Source organism: Apteryx mantelli, chromosome 14 (genome assembly GCF_036417845.1).
Source record: "Apteryx mantelli isolate bAptMan1 chromosome 14, bAptMan1.hap1, whole genome shotgun sequence".
Classification (NCBI taxonomy): Eukaryota; Metazoa; Chordata; class Aves; order Apterygiformes; family Apterygidae; genus Apteryx; species Apteryx mantelli.
In genome coordinates this window covers 9724375-9744193 of record NC_089991.1, presented here as the reverse complement: position 1 = coordinate 9744193, position 19819 = coordinate 9724375, and the positions used below count along the sequence as shown (strand labels likewise).

The 19819-nt window shown below is 45.1% G+C and overlaps 1 protein-coding gene across 8 annotated transcripts in view; it reads right to left on the bottom strand.

The window, feature by feature from the left end:
• UIMC1 (ubiquitin interaction motif containing 1) overlaps nucleotides 1-19819 on the bottom strand; it is a 40184-nt gene that overhangs the window by 12049 nt on the left and 8316 nt on the right. For 6 of the 8 annotated variants that reach the window (XM_067305150.1, XM_067305154.1, XM_067305158.1 and 3 more), the window contains exons 3-8: nucleotides 16523-16613; nucleotides 10743-10867; nucleotides 9248-10411; nucleotides 5544-5608; nucleotides 2906-2994; nucleotides 1872-1951 (exon numbers count right to left, since the gene is read on the bottom strand). In XM_067305150.1, the coding sequence (XP_067161251.1) occupies nucleotides 1872-1951; nucleotides 2906-2994; nucleotides 5544-5608; nucleotides 9248-10411; nucleotides 10743-10867; nucleotides 16523-16613 (1614 nt within the window). Of the gene's footprint in view, nucleotides 1-1871; nucleotides 1952-2905; nucleotides 2995-5543; nucleotides 5609-9247; nucleotides 10412-10742; nucleotides 10868-16522; nucleotides 16614-18947; nucleotides 19161-19819 lie in introns of those variants that run through there. The other 2 variants (XM_067305152.1, XM_067305151.1) reach the window with 2 other exon arrangements.

Here is a 19819-nt window from a genome sequence, read left to right as displayed (position 1 = left end):
TGTGAAGTCCTCACCATAGGGTGTCACAAAGAGGAGTCATACAAAACAAGACATGTCAAATATGAATGATCAGATCAAACCTGCGTTACTCTAGTCAGACAACACGGAAATATATGATGGGAAAAGCAGCAGGCACTGCTCCTTCTAGCTGCCATTTTTAAAACAATCTTAGGAGATCACCAATTCTGCACACCCTGCCCGCCTACATTCTGTGGTAAATTACTAATTTTAAATGGAAATGCAACATTCTGTAACAAAAGGCACCACGGTCCCGAAACTGCTTGTACCAAACCTTGCAGGAACAATCTAAGAAACCTCAACTGCAAAACCAATCACCCCTGCCAGAGGCAGGAATTGTTGCCTCTGCTGTTCAGCAGAGAAAAGTGCCTACAAGACAAAGTGCTTGTAGCCAACAGCCAGCCAAGAGCAATGCTAGAGGCTGAACTCAGGAACAAGACTCCTCTATCCTGGCTCAGCATCTGCTGGGAAGAGGTCAGTCCCATGGGCCTATGCCTGCTTCACGCTACCGGCTGATCTATATGATAGTTATTTCAGCAGTCTTCCTGGAAGGCTGCAGGCTCAGGACTGGTGCCTGCTGCCAATGATAATGTTGTTGAACAATCCCTAGGAAGCACAACCACATCACTCCTGGACATTGGTTTGACCATCTTGCGTCCAGCAGCTGTCTAGGCAGAAGCTTAAGACCCAAAGGCACCATCAACAAAATGTGAGGGACAGGCCAACGTTCTGGCCATAACTGAATGGGTCACGATTGCACTTTAGTGGCGAAGGCTACAGGGCCCTGCACAGAAGGCTGACTGCCTCTCCCTGCTGCAGTCTCTAATTGACTGAGGGGCGCTTTGAGATGCCTGCAGAATGAAAGGCACACAAGAGCAGAATCTGGTTTACTAAGGGGCCTGTGACAATGAGACACTGGAGCTGCAGACACCCTGTACAAGCTGCAGACTCCCAGAATGAGCCTTCCACAAATGAATCCTCTTGTCAAGAGCTGCACGATTCTGTATTCATGTACCCTGCCAGAGCGGTACTTGGCAACCCCTTTGATACAGCTCTCTAAATTACTAGACAAAGGGAGTTTTATCAGAAGCAGGAACTGAAGTCAGATGTTGGTACCGTGACAGCTGCACAGCAATTGCTGCACAGGTGTGCCAACACAGGAAAAGGAGCCACCCAACAGCGCACATCTGCATCAGGAGATAGAAAGGATGGCCCTGCCACTGACTTACTACTGCTATTAACTACTGCTGCATAAAAATCAAGATTCCTGGGCTCAGCTCACTCTCCTTGAACTGCAAACCATCACCAGCTCTCAACATTTCAATGTCATCTTTATCCCAACCCAATCTCTCTGAGTGAACCTCTCCTCTCAGGCTTTCAGAGATGGTCTGTGGAAAACAAAAGACACTGAAGTTCAAAGGACTGTAGCAGGGAAAAATGTGTCACAACATGATGCGACTAAGATTTACCAGGAATCCCACCAGAGCTCCTGGAATCCCCTGCATTGCTGACCACCACAGCACTATGCTTCTAAACCTGGGCAAGCAACAGCGCTGCTGTCCAGACTGAGGATATCATCCAGCCCAGGAATGGACACGATATAAAATAACAAGCTGGAACTGATATCAGCTCCCCAGCTCCAGAAGCAGCTGCAGGCAACCCTTGGCCAAAGGGGACTGGAGTTACGAAGCAATTGAAAGAAAAGTGAAAAGAGAAGTGATTATGAGGATCCTAGCAGCAGAAACCTATGCTCTCAACCACCCAAGGGGAAATACTAGCATAGCCCAGCTGAGCAAAAGACCTAGAAAGCAAGACTGGAAACGGGACACTTCCCAAGCTTCACACTCTCTTGCCTGCATAGGTGCATCTTTGCTGTCCGAGCAGAGTTCTTCTCTCTCTGGCTCATTATCTTCCGATGGACTCGGCTGGGTCTCTGCAAAAAACATTGCCATGTCAGTGAAGGTTTGCAGCCCCCAAACTTTCTCCTCACTTGTTGGTGTAACTTAGCCTATTTCTTAACAGTGTTTTCACAGCTTCTAAACATTTTTTAGACTTGACACAAATGTTAACAGACAATGTGCAACAACACAGCCGGATGAGGGGTTAAAAGTCACAGCACAATGGTGTGAGGACAAAGCCACTGTAGCTTTGCAGCTTCATGGGGAGTGAGACTAGACACAGGGAATGTGCGTGGGACACTTGCTGCGATAGAGACAATGCAAGAATAGAGCTCTCCCTTACACCCAAGGAGCAAGACAGAGCTCCCATTCTGTGGTCTGTCACGCAGTCGCACCTTGTTCAGACCTCCATGTTTTCCTTAGCAACAAAAAAATGCCTCCAAGCACCATCATGACCTCTCCCTCTACAGCTGCTCGTGAACAAGAGCGGTCTTTTCATCAGGTTTCTCACTTAAAACCCTGAACTGGAAAATCAGTTGAAGAATCACACATGATAGAAAAGACCAGGGAAGAAAAACTCATTGGTCCCAAACAGGTTTGTTAATTAATATAAGATAAAATCATTTCAGCTCTCATGCTTTACATAGCTTCACACCAAAGGATCTGAAAATTTCTTGATGGTATTGAAGAGACCACTCCTGACATGTCATTTTGAATGAGCACTCTGCCCTGACATACGTCCTGGCATCTCTTCAGCAGCAGGTCCCTAGCAATTTCTGTTCACAGAGCTGTAATACTGTCTTAAAGGAAATGGGCCCAAAAACCAGGGAATTAAACAAAATAAGTTAGTTAATTTCAGCCCTGATAAACAGAGCTGGGAAGGAGATCTTGTTTTGCTCAAATAACTTGACAATTCTCTTCCTTTCTCTGAGTTTTATCAGTGTGTTACTTTCAATGCAATATTCAGAACATTCCCAAGTGCCTCTTACCCGGGCAAACAGTGACCTCTTCTTCAGCAGAGTTTTCTGTGGCAATATCTGGACTCCTTCTATTGCCAAGTGGGGTCAATACAGAGATGCTGTCAAAATATAAATATACAGCATAAATTTCACATCAAATAGGTGTTACAGTATGCACCTGCCTGTCTCACACAGTTTAGAAAGGCACACAACTCTTTAATTTCCAATAACCAAGAGAACAGAGAAATACATGGGTTTAAAATGCTATTCTAAGCAAAAAAACCCAAAGGAACTACTTTTCTTCTAGAAGCCCTTGATAAAAAGACACAAAGGGTCATTATTTCATGTGAGAGGAGCAAAATTACTTGCTCAGATCTGTGGGACTCTTGATTTTTCTACTCTTAGATTAGGGAATTGTGCAGGTACCAGCACTTCCTCACCTGTGTCAAGGCTCTTCTTAGAGAGGAAAGACACAGATTTGCTTGACACTGTATTACTCTCCTTCCCTCTTCATACTGCTAATTTTCTTTCTTATCACTGCACGTGGCAGCCAGAAGCAGCACCAATGCAATACAACACAGAGCTTCCTTGCAGCAAAGTCCTGCCAACATTGGCGTAGCGGTTCCTTTGCACAGCGTTGTGTACAACTCCTCTCTTTTTGACCTTTGTATTCCTCCGTATTTTTTTCCCCATAGAGCACAATGTCTTTCTGAAACAGGCAGGCATTGCTGAGTAAGTCTGGCACCCATGCTGACACCCTCAGCGCTTTGCATGGCTTTCTGATTAGTCTGATCAAGTATGCAAGAATACACTTTAAAAACATGAATCCCCATACTGACAAACAGAAGATTTATTAAGCTCAACTACAGGCCTTAGAGAGGAGAGAACAGCCACTGCTGATTTATGATAAATAACAAAATTCTGATAGGAAATCACAAGTGGCTTCTCTCTCTAAATAAAGCATCTCAAAGCATTTGTTATGAATCTAGGCTGAGCGTGTTTTACTCTGTGTCTAACATCAGGGCTCACTTCAAAAGAACTCACACAAAACAACTTGCTATGACATTTATAAAATGGGCTAATCAATTTGAAGTCAAACCACATTGCTTGCTACACCAGCTATCTCCTGGTAACAAAGCCTATAATCATTTATTAAAACCCCAATCTACCAGACTCTGCACAAAGCATAAAACAATCAGGCAGAGTGGCCCACAGAAAGCAAAGCAGCTTCTTTCCACTACTGCTGCTTCCGAAACTGTTTCAATATCTCAAGACTCAACTCAGAGCAGTGTTTTTCCATTAAGTGGTGCTGAGGCCAGCCAACGAGGGTGCCTGAGCTTTACCCAAGACTGTTCTGGCAAATTACCAGGAGCCAGATGGTAACACTTAATGTGCACAAAACTGAGAAGACTGCAGCCATCTTTTGTCCTACTACAGTTGTGCCAGCTGCTAAACGAGGGGCACAGCACACCGAGGTGAGACTCAACCCTAAGGAGGGCAGCCAGGAGCTCTCAGCTGGCAAAGGGCAGGAAGGTTTCACCAGCTAAACAGCGTATCTTAGCAAATAGCCAAACCAGAAAAGCCTCTAACCCCATCAGCTACACAACAGAGAACCCTCTCTTTTCGTATTCAACCCTGGCCTCTTCTGCCTTAGACACGAGGGAGGCCAGAGCTCCTGAATTCATACCTTAGTGCCTTCCACACAAACGTGCAAGCTAACAACTCAGCTGTCACAGACGCATCAGCTTCTGCAGCAACTGCAGCCGCAGGTTCCTTTGCTCCCCAAGGCAAGCTTTAAGCTTGTTAGAAAGGTGCAAGCAAGAGAGATTTTCAAACCCTGCATATTAATATCAACTGTTCAGACCAAATATCATTAGACTGGAGAAAAGCTGGCAGTTTTGCTCCAAAATAAGTTTGAATTATAAAACCTAGCAAATAAAAAACATGACATATCTGCCCTCTCTTGTGACTTCCTCCTTGAATCCTCTCCATTTGCCCTGCTTTTCCCACAGTCTTCACTGCAGAACTGCATCCCAGAGGAAAAAAAAAAGGAAAAAGAAGAGAGTAGGCTTAAATCTGAAGAAAATCATGTTGACTTGTCCCACACCTGTCATATTCTGAAGTGGCTTTTCTGGAGCACTGCACTCTATCTTTGGCTGATAGGCAGTGCCGTCTGGCTTCCTCCTCCCTTCTTTCCTCTTCTGCAGTAAGGCAAGAATATAAAAATACACACACACACATCCAGTAATCCATCCACCATGCTGTATATGTGCCTTTACAGACAGGTCCCTGCTATAACTCACCTTCAGCTCACCTACCCCACTCTAGAGCTTTACTGTTCACCAAATTAGACACAGCTTTAGAGGGTAAGGATCAAGTCCTTTTATTTGTGCTAGAACCAGCTTGCAAGTCTTATAAAGTACCAATAGTAACTGATCCCTCTCCCTTGTTGCACCTCACCTGTCTCTCCCACAATGCTCCAATGCCACATATTTTCAGTGCTATATACCAGCAGCAACTACAGGCAGCCTTTGCAGCAAGACCTGCTGCCAGGCTCTGCAGCTCCCAGGGCTCCAGAGAGCCCCAGCGAGATTGTGCCTCAAACTGCTTCAGGGAGAGTGGAAGAATCCAGGCCACAGACCCCATGCTTGGAAATGACTCTCCTCACCTCTGTGTAATTTGCATTGGTTCCCCATCTTCAGGCACATCCTCTGCAGCCAGCACCTGGGAGGCCTGAAAAGGAAAAATTCTGATATTATATAAAACAATGTACGCAGCTAAGAGGGTCAAAAGGGATCTGCTGGGTCATCAGGTTCTGTCCATGGTATTGAACCCACTCTGTCATGTATTTTTTTCCAAAATGGTTAAGTATTCATCTTGAACTAGTCAGCTTTTTGCCTCCATTACTCCTTTTGGTGTGTCAGCAGTCCTCTGCAATAATGGCTGGCAGTACCTCTTGCTACCTTACTGCCCAGAGGTATTCCTGGACACGTTCCTGCCCATCGTTCTCACTCCAACCTTGTCCTTCAACTTCCATGGCCTCTGCCGGTCCCTGGTATCTACCCTGATGTATTTGTAGGCAGCAATCACAGCCCTTCTCCACCTCCATTTCTGCTGAGCTAAACAACCCAAGCTTGTTAGCGTCCTCTCGCATTCCCTCAAACACTCTGGCAGCCCCCATCTATTCCAGTTTAAAATCTTGAGCTTGGCTGACCTGATCAACCGTTACAGCTGATGTTTGACCAGAAGAAGTACTTTTCTGAATTTCATATAGATAAGCTCTGTTGCATTTTTCTCGACTAGGAAATCAGCTGTCCCATCAAAGTGAGAAAACAGATTAACCTGCACAATCTACAGCTGGTAAATCCATGTGCGTTTTATCCCATTTTCCATTTACCTCTATGACTTTACTTATTCTTTCCTTTAAAAATTGTTCAAAAGCCTTATGCACTGCTGAGGTCAGGCTGACCTGCCAGTCATTACCCAGATCTCTTTCTTCTTCAGTGTACATATTACACTTGCCATTCTCTAATCAGATGGAATTACAACAGTTTATTAGCAGTCCATGCTATCAGACCTGCAATTTCTCATGCCATTTTCTCAAAGAAATCTAAGGGAGTTTTCTCCCTCTTTCCCTGAGTATATTAAACTCTCCAAGTTTGATTTTCACCATAGATTTTGACTTAGATCAACTCCAGTCCTGGATGGCTGATGTATTTCCCCAGCAACCCCCACGCAAAGCCTCTGGCCAGAGTTCCCTAAAGTGATTCCAACCCAAAAAAGTTCTGTTTTATCTAAGATGTTCTTTATTTCTTCGCAGTGTAACTCATCATTAACATAAAATACTACACCTCCTCCTTTATTTTTATTTCTCTCTTTCCTGAAAAGTGCATATCTTTCGATATCTCTGCTCCAGTCACAAACACTGTATCACCATGTTTCTGTTATTCCCAATAGGTATGTTTGAGGGTATGGCACCAGTTCAGATCACAGATTCTAAATCTCCAGAATTTGGTCATTTTTCTCTAAATCTTTTAAAGACTAGGAGTCTCCTAACCTTATTTGAAAGAGTATGAAGAAAGGCATTCTATTAGCCCTGAAGTTTGTTAGTACAGGTTCACAGGCTATGAGATCTCTGGACAACAATGATTTTCTCTGTACCAACATTACTCGGTTGCATGTTGCAGTTGCAGCGATTGACCATTGCCTGGATGGGAGGTCACTGCCCGCTGGAAATGAGAGGTTTCAAAGCAGGCGTACAGATGGGCTGCCTCAAGCAATCGTTTGCACCCTCATTTCACTGGCACAACACAAGGCAAGAAGCTTTTCCAAGAACTGCTGAAAAAATAGCCACTGCTTTAAACAATGGGTGTGGCGAGTCAGAGCACAGCTTCGAGTCCCCAGGATGTTTTCTAGCCTTGGCACAGCCTAAAATCTCCCGCGATTCCCACCAGCCGTGCAGCCCCCACGGCAGCGGGGAAGCCCTGGGGCAGCGCAGGCAGCAGTGGCCTCTGAGCAGTGCAGCACACCAGGGACGGGACTGCTCTGGGTCCTCCTTCATCACTGCTGGTGGAATTGTATTTGATAGAGAAAAGAAATTGAGACGAGGCACAAGCAAACATCAAACATATCGATCTTGAAAGTAAATCACCTGCACTGGCCTCAGCAGGCAACTGCAAAGAGAGGCAAAAGGAGAAGGGAACAACCTCTTAAGCTAAAAGTGATAAGGCAGATGAAGGGATATTTAGAAATTGTTTTCTCTCAAGTAAATAAAAGACTCGTAGAATTTTGCCTGGGGTTGAAATTTTAAGTTTGCTTTCCCCTCCTTTCTTGTTTTTTCATCTTAAAATATCAGAAAGGTTAAATCTACAATTCTGTGGCTCTTCTAGAGAGCTCCTGTGGTCAGGATGAGTATATGCAGGTTCCCACTCAGCACCACTAAAACCTCTTTTCTCCCCAAGAATTAATTAGGTATTAGCGTTAAATGGATATCAACAAAAAATACCCCACATTTTTCAATAATGATTAAAAGTTCTTGCCCCTCCCAGGTGCTGCAGCTTTCCTAGAGTTTTAGCTTACACCTTCACAGATCAGCAGTCACCCCAATCTTCCAGAATAAAGAAACCTCAATTTCCGAAGGAAAAGACACAGAGAAAAAAAGCAGTTTGCATTAAGAACCTTTCAGGTCTTTTGTATCTATTCTAAAGAAATGAAAAAGGGCTTAAGTCCATTTCTTTCCTCTGCAGGTCACCTCTAAGGCTTGTTTAAATCTATACCTGCTAAACCCAACCCAAGCACTGTCATGAAAAGTCACATTTCAGCACAGGCTGCTCTGCACTTTTTCTGCAACCAGAAAATGCAGACATGACGTTTTTCCTAAGTGTTCAATATTACAAGACAGAATATAAATATCACAAAACAAGTTAAGTATCTTTCTAACACCAGGGTAAATGATCAAATACACTTGAAAACAGGAACAACAGAGCTGAGGCTTCAGTCACAGAGAAGATAAAGTTATACAACGATCCGGTAGTGAAGTCATTATGAAAAATGAGGGTTGGAAAAGGCTGACACAAACCTAAAATACAGCAGTAATAAATACTTCATCTGACTAGCAATCTGTTTAAACTTAGCAGTGACAGAAAGCTGCCTTCCGCTCCAACAAGAGAACCCTGACAGAGACAGAGGCTGACACCTAGCGTCTACCAAACCCAACAAGCAAGTGCGGAGAGAGGGTGCCCAACCACCAGAACAAGGACAGTGAGGGCTGCTGTGATGACAGATCACCTCTGGGCAGGCAGAACACACGTGCAAGCATGCAGAGCCTCTCAGCTACAGCCGGAGGAACAAGGGGAGAAAGAGCACATGCAAGGGTGAAGCACGTTCAAACACAAATGACCGTGTAGATGCAAAAGGAAAGATGCACTGCAAGCACAAAAGCCACGTTTCTGTCTGCAAAAGCTACAGCTAAGCACAGCACAAAGGAAAACGGAGAGCTCCCCACAAGGCCCCAGGTTCCCCTAAACTGCTTTGTAGGGCCTGCCAGTGGTCAGCATTCTCTCAGAGCTTGCTGTCCTGATGTACTGCCATACACCCCTCAGAGAAAAAGTGTCAGCTGGAAATCGTCTCAGTGGTGCATTAATGGACAACTGCCAGGCTGCACTGTGGTCACTACCATTTGTGAGCTGGATCCCAGCCTGTAGACTTTTCCTCTCCCTTTCACAGTAAGCTGCATGGCTAGGGCAGGAAGTCCTTAAATTTAAGAGAAACGTTCATCAGCAATACCTGCTTTGCAGAAGGAACTGAACCCTAAAATGGAAGGAAAGCATGACTCATCCCTGCTCAAACTCTGATCTGTGGTCAAGCTCTTACCTGGCAGTAGCTGGTGGTTGGTTCATCATCGGAGGCAGAGTTCTTCTCCTCTTCCATGTTCTGCCCTGGACTCTCCTCTGCCTCCCTCCTCTTTGAAGGGAGGAGCCAGGTGATGCTCTCTGATTCCTTCTGCACTTCTGAGTCTCCATCTTCTGTATCATCACCAACCCCGTTCTCCCTACTTATCTGATCTCCTTTCCCAAGCTCATTTTGGCTCAGGGAAGAAGAGCTGGGCACAACTGGGTTACCAAACTCCTTCTTATGCAATAGCTGCCTCTGAGCCTGCTTCAGGCTCTTCTGGTAAACCTCCAGCTGACACAAGATGACTTTGGTGTACTGGTTGGGGTCCACCCCTTTGGGGCAGAACGGAATGCCCCAGTAATAGTGCACTGTGTCTCTCGCCTCCTCCTTGCTTCTGCTCTCCTCTGGCACATTGAGCATGCAAAGCTCTGGGGCACTGTCAGGTTCCTCGTTCTGTTCTGCTTGCTCTGTGGAAACACAGACTTTGGTGCCATGCCCGGACTGCCAGGTGTGTTTGGTGCTTGCCCCTCCACAGCTCCTCCCAGGACTGTCACACTGTTCCACAGTCCAGGTCTTCCAGAGTGTGGCTGAGCTCCCAGCACCAGCTTCTCCCACAGAAGGACCAGTGCCAGGCAGGGGTTGCTCTTTTCCTTCGTGGTCCGCTGCTTTTGAAGGGCTGCAGGGGCTTGTGAACAGTCTCCGAGGCGTCAGTCGCCAGGAGCCTGAAGCAATCCTGCCAAAGGTGGGACTCAAAGAGATGAGGTCCTCTCCAAGAGCGCTGGGTAACATGTTACTAGAATCACTTTTTGCTGGTGAAAAAGGCTTTTCACTTGACCTTGTTAAAGGCTGGCCCTTCCCCTGAGACACGATTATGCTGGATACTAGTGAGCTTTCAACGATTTCCTGGCTTAACCTCCTCAACACTACAAGGGGACTCCGGGCGACATCCATCTGTCCATTCCCATCAGCTCTTGCACTCTGTGAGCGGGAGCTGCACTCAGAGCGAGGGGTGTCAGAGCAAACCGCCAGACCTCCCAGGATCTCAGAGCCTTCTTGCTCAGTGGGGTGGTTTTGGCCTGGTCTGTCCACTGCTTCTGCAGGCAACTCAGGCGTTGCGTCAGAGGAATCTGAGGGCTGACAGCTCTGAAAAACAGAAGGTTGATTCTCTATCAGCAGAGCGTAGCAAGGACATTCCCAGCATACAGGCAGCTGCAACTTGGACTGCTGGAACCTGGGCACTGTCCCCCCACAGATCAAAATTGTGCACCCTAAATTAGAGGACAGCCTCGGTTAGACTTCACATGCCTCGTTAGGAATGATATAAAACAACTCTCTGTGACTGTTCTATCTCCAGCCTGTGCCAGAAATAGCTAGGCCCCCAGTAAAATCTTCTTTTGTGCAATATGGCAAAGCAGCCACAGAAAGCAATGTTTCTGAAGAACCCTAGTAAGCCTCTTCACAGAAGCACACTTACATTAAGGCTCTCAGCAATGGCCTTCCTCAAGAGCTCCTCCTCTTCCTCTTCCTGACAGTTCACTTGTCTGGCTTCTTGCTCACTCATTTTCAGGGCCAGAGCAAACTGTTCCTCTTCAGTCATCTCTACAGTAGAAAGAAAGGATAATGTCAAGTCACAGCTGCAGGTGTACGTAAACACCCAACATTTATCCAACTTCTGAGAGAGATGCCCAAAGAGCCCCACCTCCCCAGGATGAGCACAGGGCAAAATAACCAGATCTCAGCTTTCCTTAAAAGGTACTACCAAGTTGGAGCAGGCAACACTAAATGAAAATAGTACATCTGTGCAGAGCTGAATCACTGAACACAAATCAGTTAATTCAGTTAGGGTTTCTATAGCAATCTAAACTCTGAATCCTTAGGTGTATTAACGACCATGGGACATCTTACCACCCTCATCCAACAACATATGCTATAGCTACAGACAGCATGTTCAAAGACAGAGGAGAAAAAGGTAGATTTCCAAAGTATGCGTGTTTTTGCATGGGATAGACTCAGAAGCAAGGCAGGATAAAGAGTAGACCTTCTCTAATATACTTCATTACTAGCCAAATAGCATGTTCCATTGCCTTCTGACATAAATATACTTGCAATACCTCAGAGACCTAACCAAGAGCAAAAGAGCTACATGTTATTCACCCCAAGCCGCAGGTGTAAACCTTTGCAGAGGATAATGTTACTTGCTCGGTGGTACCATGAAGGATCTTTCACATGCATACCTCCCCCTTCTGCTCACATCACTACTCCACTGTATCACTGAGCCATTCAGGCACGGGAAAAGGCTTCTTAGAGTTGTAAGTACTATTTCAGCAGAAAATTTCTTCCTGAAAAAATTCCTCACTCAGAGCAATCTAGAAGTTGAGACTGGCTATTTAGAAACAAAGCAGTTAGTTACTTTGGAAACACCTGTTTACTTAGATTCAGTCCAACATTTTCACTATTCTTAAAATATACAATGCCTGCAGAACAGAGTGCAGCTTGGAAAACAACTGAGCAGCTCTCCCAGGAGCTGCAAAATACATCTTCACACTCGCAACAAACTGACAGATTTCCTTCAAAACCCCCTCGCTCCTTCAGGCAGAATCGTGCACACGCCATCTCATGCATGAACCAAAAGGCTTGCTTTCTGATGGGTTAGGCAAGCTTTAAAAGACGGGAACTGAACAGAAAGGCCGCCCAAGCACGAAACATGCCTTCACCACAGCCAGTTTCAAGACAGAAGTTTCCCTGGGTAAAGCTGCATTCAGAAGTTACAGGCTCCCATTTTCTAACCCATCCTCTTCCTACCAGCTGCCACCAAAATACAGCAGCACAGCCTCCCTCAAAGAAGCCTGGTATTGCACTGGTCTTAGCAAAGACTGTGCATTACAGCACGACTGCATTGAGGCATCTACACAGCAGCAGGCTTTCGTTTGCCCTTCCCCCAGCTTGCTGCTAATGTCAGGTTGATTTTTTCCCTGCTGAGGCAGGATCTGAGCATTTTTGACTGTTCTGAATACCAGCAGTAGATTCCCTTACACGTCCTACCAGATCAGCACTTAGTTTTTGGTTTTTTTTCCTGGGAAATTTCTTTAAAAATCAAGAAAGAGGTTGAAGTGAAGGCAGACTGCAGTACACTCAGGACTCATGGGGATCTTTTGTCCTTGGACAAAGTCACTCTATAATGTTACAGCCAGAAGGGACTAGAGAAAAAAAAAAATGTCCTTTTAATGGAAAACACTACAATCTGGTACATGAGGAAGGCTCCCTGTCCCCCAAAACAGCAGTAATACTCAGCACTTCCATAATACCCAGCACCTCCCAAGCACTCAGTGAGTACGTGCTGACTTGTTTCCCTGCCCAGACCATCACAGCAGGGAAAATTAGGCCAGACCCTGCAAACTTTGACACGTGCAAGAAAAGTGGTGCATGCGATCACTCCCCCCCTGAACACAATACTTCCCACGTGCTTAAATTAAAACAGGGGCTTAAGTGTTCACCAATTCAGGCTATCAACATTCATGAAGCTTAACATAAAGAAACATTTTCTGGCGAGTTACTAGTGTACATTTTGTTTTCTTCTCCCTCCCTGGCACAGCAATTTCCCCTCTAGGGACAGGGAATGTGCCAGACAACCGCTGCCTCTGGCAAAGAAACCAGAGACAAACAAAATGCACTTAGTTCACATTCCAACTGAGTAGGTGCTCTGGTGATGGGGAAATCTTGAGTTTAAATCCACCTGGAATTATGGTGGGAAGAGCAAGTAGCAGCTCTGGTCTCGCACCTTCCAAGAGAGCTGACCTGCTTTAAGCTGAGGAGTCTGGAGCTGACTAGCTGGCGGTACGCTGTGCTTCACATCTCATCATTTCTCTGCAGCGCGTGCAGAGACTCGCATTTTGCTAAACTTGATGTTGATTACATTGGTCATAATTTATGATGATTAGAAATTCTGAGTATTGTGTTAGCCTCCGACTGATGTGTACAAATTTGAGAACTCCGAGGAGCTAGCACAGAAAGCATGTTTATGGGGCAAGCCGTGTTTCAGGAGCGTCCCAGCTGGGCAGTGGGTTACTCGGGCTTTCAGAGAAACAACCCTTCTCCTTCCAGACAGAAAAGACTGTTATGCTCACACACATCTTAACTCTTTCTAGGTGGATGTCTCTGCTGTCTGGTGCAAGAAGTAGGGATAGCACTATTATCCCAAGCTGGGAATTCTGTATTTCACATTTCAAAATCCATTAATGACACATCCATCTCAATGCAATACGAAATCCAGCACAGAACGTCTTCTGGGACCAGTCCCATCCAAGAAACACACAGAAGGGAAGGAGGGGTCAGGAAAAAACTGTTTTGAAGGCATTACAGCTCTAAACAAATTAAACCATTTCAGAGCCTTTTTAAATGCTAATATGGCAATTTGCTAAGCGATTTATGTTCCATTTTGACGTTTGCAAAGTGAATTAGATGCAAAACCCCACCAGTTGTAGTTCTAACACTTACTAATAAGAGATTTACTCAAAAATAATGGAAATGCAAGATCTCAGTATTTCCACATATCCAAAGTGCAATTACAGTAAAAACATTCAAATGTGCTTTAAAGTACTGACTTCATCCAGAAAAAAAGAGGGAGACTTCTTTAGGTTTTTTGTATTTCCATTTATCCTGTCAGGATGAAACGTCATAGATATATTTTAGTTATGGCTTTAGGTTAAAATGAATAAAACCACAACAAAGCAAAAATGGGAGGATATGCTTTATAACCAGAGCCTGCAAATATCTGCAATTTTCCAGTTTTGAGGAGAAAGAACTTACTCTACCCAGGAGCATCAAATCTTTACAGAAGACCAATTTGCCTTGCAATTCAAGGAATATATTTAAAGACACTGAGAAAAAATAATTACTACTTCAAATCTCACTTTGCCTAAAAGCAAACACCAAAAGTCTAATTATAGTTTCCAATAAACGAGGGAGCAGACCCATCACATGTGCTTAATAAACAGGTGACCGCTCTCTAACAGAGAACACTATCTGGCATCCAAATGTACCGACACCTTTCGTTCCAGCGCAGGTTCTGATGAATGATAAAGCTCTGCCACGAACGTCAGCGTTCCCCAAGCAAGGCTGCGCGCCCCAGCCTGGCACCACGACCCAGCCCACGGAGCAGGTTGTGTGCTGCAGTGCTCCTTGGCGGCAAGGGGGGGAGAACAGGTGAGAAGGGCAGCCCATCCAAGCAGGAATCCCACTGCAGTCTATATCCCCGTTAGGGAAAGGAGGTGACTCTGAGCTATCTGGCCCGCAACAGGAACAGCCAGTGAAAAAAACCACTCCCGGTCCCTCTCCTACCCGTACGCTGCTCCAAGCCCCAGGCCCGGGGGCAAGGTGCGAGTGAGACCGGACATTTCAACGCACTCGGAACCAACTGCTGGCCAGATACCCCCAACCTATTGCTTCAAGGACACAGAGACACCCACAGAAAAAAGGGCAGCATTTGCCCTAGGAAGAGAAAAATTATTATCAAGAATTTCAGCATCTAGAAATGCAGCAAAACTCCCCTGTAGTACAACAGCTAGAGAGCTGGCAGCGTCTCGTGCAGATTTTCTGGAGCACCCAGAGCACCTTTCTCACAACACCAGCTGCTTAAACCAGTCACACTCAAAGATGCAACGAGGACATCCAACTGCAGCAATATGGCATTCTTAGCACTGTACCTTTGGTCACATTTTAATGGTACCTCTGAGGATTTTTAGGGGTATTATTTTGTTTATCTAAAAAAAACCAAACAAACCAAGCAAACAAAAACACTCGTCCCCTGCTTCTGACTTTGTTATCTTACTTGTTTGACACAGGATGTGCACAGTGGATTTCAACTCCCACAAAGAGCCAGGCTGTTTCATGCTATGGCCTTAGGCCTCTATTAAAAACAATTTAATTCACACAAGCCCTCTGAGGACAGACATGCCCAACTGCTGCTGCTTGCGGAGCACCAGAGTGCTCCATTTTGTTCAATGATTGCTTTGGGTTTTGCAGTAGACAAACGTCCTCCAATTTTAAAATATTCTGAATTTAACATGCTAGATGGACTGCTGCCTTACAAAGTATAAGAACACGAGAGCTGATCCACTGGGTCAGAGCAATGGACCGTTTGGCTAAGCAACTGTAGCAAAAACTGAAGCTATATAGGGAGTGCACACAAGCTGGCACTTTCGGTGGTCCCTTCCGCTTGTATACCCACAGCTTTCAGAACTGCTGTATGAGGGGTGTTAGAGGGAATATGCCAGCCTGTTCTCTTTAGCATCTGTTTATAGACTTGTTGTCCATGGATGTGTTTAATCCATCATTAAAGCTGCTGATACCAACCTCTCTGCAACCTCCTGTGGTAAAAAGTTCCAGGAGTTCACTAGGTGCTGTGTAAAGATTTACCTTCTTTTATCTGTTTTAAACCTATCTCCTGCTATTTCCACTGAGTGCATCCTAATTCTGACTTTGTAGGAGCTGTTAAACAACAGCTCTGTGTTCAACTTATGTACTGCCTTCCTGACGTGAACTTTGATTCCATCCCTCTCAGCCTTCTCTTCTCCTAAATGAAGAGTCCCAGGCTTTTCAGTCTCTCCTCATAATGCCGCTGCTCCATCCCCTTAATGATTTTACCTGTCTTTCTCTGGATATCCTGTAACTCCACTATGTCCTTGAGATGCAGAGACCAGAACTGCATACAATGTGTGATGTGGGCACACCTACATTTTATATAACAGCAAAATGACACGTAACAGATCTCTTGCTCTTAACACCCTTCCTGATGATGCCCAACATCGCTGGCTTTTCTGGCTGCCCTGTGCTGTGAGCGAATGATTTCAGAGAACCGTCAACTGCAACTGAAATCTTTCCTGAGCTGTGACTGCTGGGTCAGAGCATCATGAGGCTTCAGGGAAAGACAGCAGCAGAGGGGCCTGAACGGGAAAGCACTTTATGACCGACAATGCCTTCAGACCAGCTTCAACTAGTCTTGAAGCCTGAGGAGGGACAGACACCCCCACACACCTATTTTAGAAGTGCACCAGTTTGTGCACATGCAGCCCTGGGAGCAAACAAGCAACGGTCTGCCTATTCAGGAAGGCAAATTTTACCATTGAGGAGGGTCTTCTCTGAGTTGTACATCTCAAGCTCCATCACAGCCTTTCTGCAAGGGAAATAATGTCTAACACAAACAGTGGAAGCTGCTCAGGACCAGTCTGCTTCCCCAACCCCACACTTGAGACCTACGTGCAATTTTTCTTTTAGCAGCAAACTTTGTTCTATCCAGCTGCTGTTTTGTTCTTTTCTTTTGCAATCCACTCTCCTCCTTTGACTCCTGCTGCAATGGAAAAAAAAAAAAAAAAGTGAGTGCACACAATATGTAAAAAATACTACCAGCCTCCTCCCCCCTGCCACTCTGATACAAACATTGGTTCAAGAACAAGCCTCCATTTGTGTGAAATTTGAATTTCAAACATAATTCAAGCACATTCTGTAACTATTAAAAGCTGTGTGATAAGCATAATGAGCAACAAGAGTTACAGACTGACATAAACATAGAAGTAGGAGAGACAATAGACTTCATGCCAGTCACCACCAGGCACTGCACCTGCTGCCCATGATTTTAGAGAGGATTTGTTTGGCCTTGCTAAAACACTGGTATTTGCAAGCATTCAAAACAGAAAAACAACACCTTTTTGTAACAAAACATCTCACACCTGTAAGCCAGGACTGTTTCCTTTCATACAGCTTCTAGTACTCTGCCCACACAATTTTAAGGGCCCAAAACTAGAATTCTTCTAGCCGTTCTTTGAGCACCCAGGCTAACGCATCTCGAGGGCAGGAGGGCCAGCTGCACTAACTTCTAGTGCTATTCTCATTGTACTGCCCTGAGTATTGCCACAATTGTTTAATTTTTGATGCTTGAATACCTCAGATATTTGTAGTCATGTGGCCTCCTGGAATATTACTCACAAAAACAACCTAAGACCATGTTACTTTAAGCACACTGACTTCAACGAGAATGGTCGCAGGCTTAATTGGCACACATTTCTGCAAGTCGCTGTCCTAATGCCTTAAGTGAGGGCGTACACATTAACAAAGGCTGGCACTGGACTCCTTCCAATTTGTCTTTCTAAATCAGGTAGGATCAGAATCAAAAACAGTGTTTCAGGGAAAGACACCCACACCCAGCTAGGAAGGGACTTCATATGACTCTGTCTGCAGTTGTACTTGAGGTTTTTGCAGTCCCATGAGACCCATGGCAAACCGGCTACGTGCTCGTGCCTTACAGCACCTTCAGCCCCTCTGCGCCAAAAGGCAGCCTTCAAGGTGGTGCATGTGGTTTGGACTATTTTAATGCAAATCATTACACAGCATATTTACAAATGTAATCTATTTTTTTCTGTTCGTTGCCCATGCGTCTTAATCTATGTAGTCCTTTGGACTGCATCTCTATGCTGAGTTTTGTTCAAGACTATTCAAGTGCTATCTGTAGACTTTATTAATGTATATATACCACTTGCTCCCTCTTACAGATCATTAATGAGGATGTTAAAACACACACAGCCCTAATATTGATCTTCTTGGCCTCAGCCTTAGATCTCCCCAGAATGAGCCTCTCTGTTGTTCATCACAAGCCTTTGCTGACAGTCTCTTACAGGATTTCAATCCAGGAATGTTACTATCGAGACCAAATTGAATTATTTATCCAACTAAGATTTTGCAAGACATGCTATTAAGTGCTTTTCTGAAACCCTAATACATTACACCTTTTACATCCCCTAATGCATACTTCACTCCTCTCTTCTACTGATTTAAGAATCTGCTCACAATAAGGAAGCAATCATGCTTAGCAAGTCGTTCTCGCCCCCCCACACTCACGCTCACTCCTAAGGGGTTTTTCCTTTGGTTGATTCCTTCCCTTCTCCAACCAACCTGGTTTTAGTGCCCCATTTCTAAGAGCTGCCCCTTTGTCTCCAAAAGACTGTTTCACAGCCAGATTCTCACTTGCTAGAAGATAGATGCTACCAACTTCTGAGCATGTCTAGCTCAAGCTCAGCAGTTAAAATCCCCTCTCTCCCAAGGCACCTCGCCCCCTCCACAGTTTTCCATAATGCCGTTGGCTCTCCTCTACCAAATCGCTTACCACTTGCTAACCTGCAAATTGCCCTGACATGGTTTGCACTGGCATCCCCCATGCTGACCCTGTGGGTGGCTCACACATAAGGAAGTGGGGAAGAGTCTGTGGGATCACATCCAGATCTTGTTAGAATTACACACTGGAGGATGTTATGCAAAAGCTCTCCCACTAAATGCTGTCCAACAGTGCTAAACAGTGCTACTCCTGCTTAAGACGGGGCAATTTAATCCTAGCAGGCTCTGTAAATCCCCAGTTCTTCTCTGTAGGCATCAATCTTCCCCTTACCACTCTTGCACTTGCCGGAAGGTCAACCCTGACACTCATCTGCAGCTCTCTTCCAGGGCACTGATGTGATTTATGAGCACACCAAACTTTCCATGGCTACCAACGTTTGGTTTGTATACAGAGACACACATTTACAATAAGCAGTACAAGACAGTACGGGGCTCAGACTCCTCCGGGGCTTTGGGCTAATGGCAAGCCTGGGTCCCGGGAGAACTGCCTGGTCTCCTTGCTCAGTGGAGTACATACCTCTGTTCCCCATGCTGGGTCCTGAAGAATGTCGACATTTACACCAGTTCCAGGAGCAAAATTATTGCAGGACACGTGCTGTATGAACCTCATACATTTGAGAAAGATGTTTAAATTGCTTAGCAGCATTCTACTGAACAGCTACAGTACAGGGAACTGCTGAAGCAAATCCAATTAATCCTGATGGGCCAAAATATACACACACATCTCAATTCCAAGAATTCTTAAATCTTCTTTATTTTTAAAACCAGAAAATAAAACATACCTTTTAATTAGGATTTATGGCTGTTTGTACCTCTGCTGGGAGACAGCCCCGCAGGCCCCAGAGTGCTCTGCATAAATGCAGGCATGGATGGTAGTAACAGAAGGGGCCAAGAAAATTCAGAGAAGACAACGGGGCTTGCTCTATCTGACCCAACCTTTTAATGCTCATCTGTCTACAAGGATAATAGGAACTCAGGGGGCCACTCAACCAACTGCCTTTCTAATAAGATCACTAGTCCAAAAATAATCTTAATCAATTAAAATATTCCCAAATTGCAACCAATGCTCTTAGTTACAAGGTCATCTCCAACACACAACTTCCAGGGGAAAACAATTATTATAGCTGAGGCGAGGTGGGAACTGCGCACCTCTGCTCAGTGCCAGCCTGGATAGTGTCTCTCCTCCATTGTCATCAATTTAAAGCATAAAGGCCAGAAGGAATCCAAATTTTCTTTCTCTGTGTCATGCTCTGCAGTTTAATTTATGATGCTCTCCTATGAGCAATTTCACTGTCAACATTGTACACAGATCAAGAAAAAGACAGGTTTCCAAAGTTCTTTACACATTCAGTGGAAGGCAGCCACTATTCTTCCTCCTTTTTTAACCTG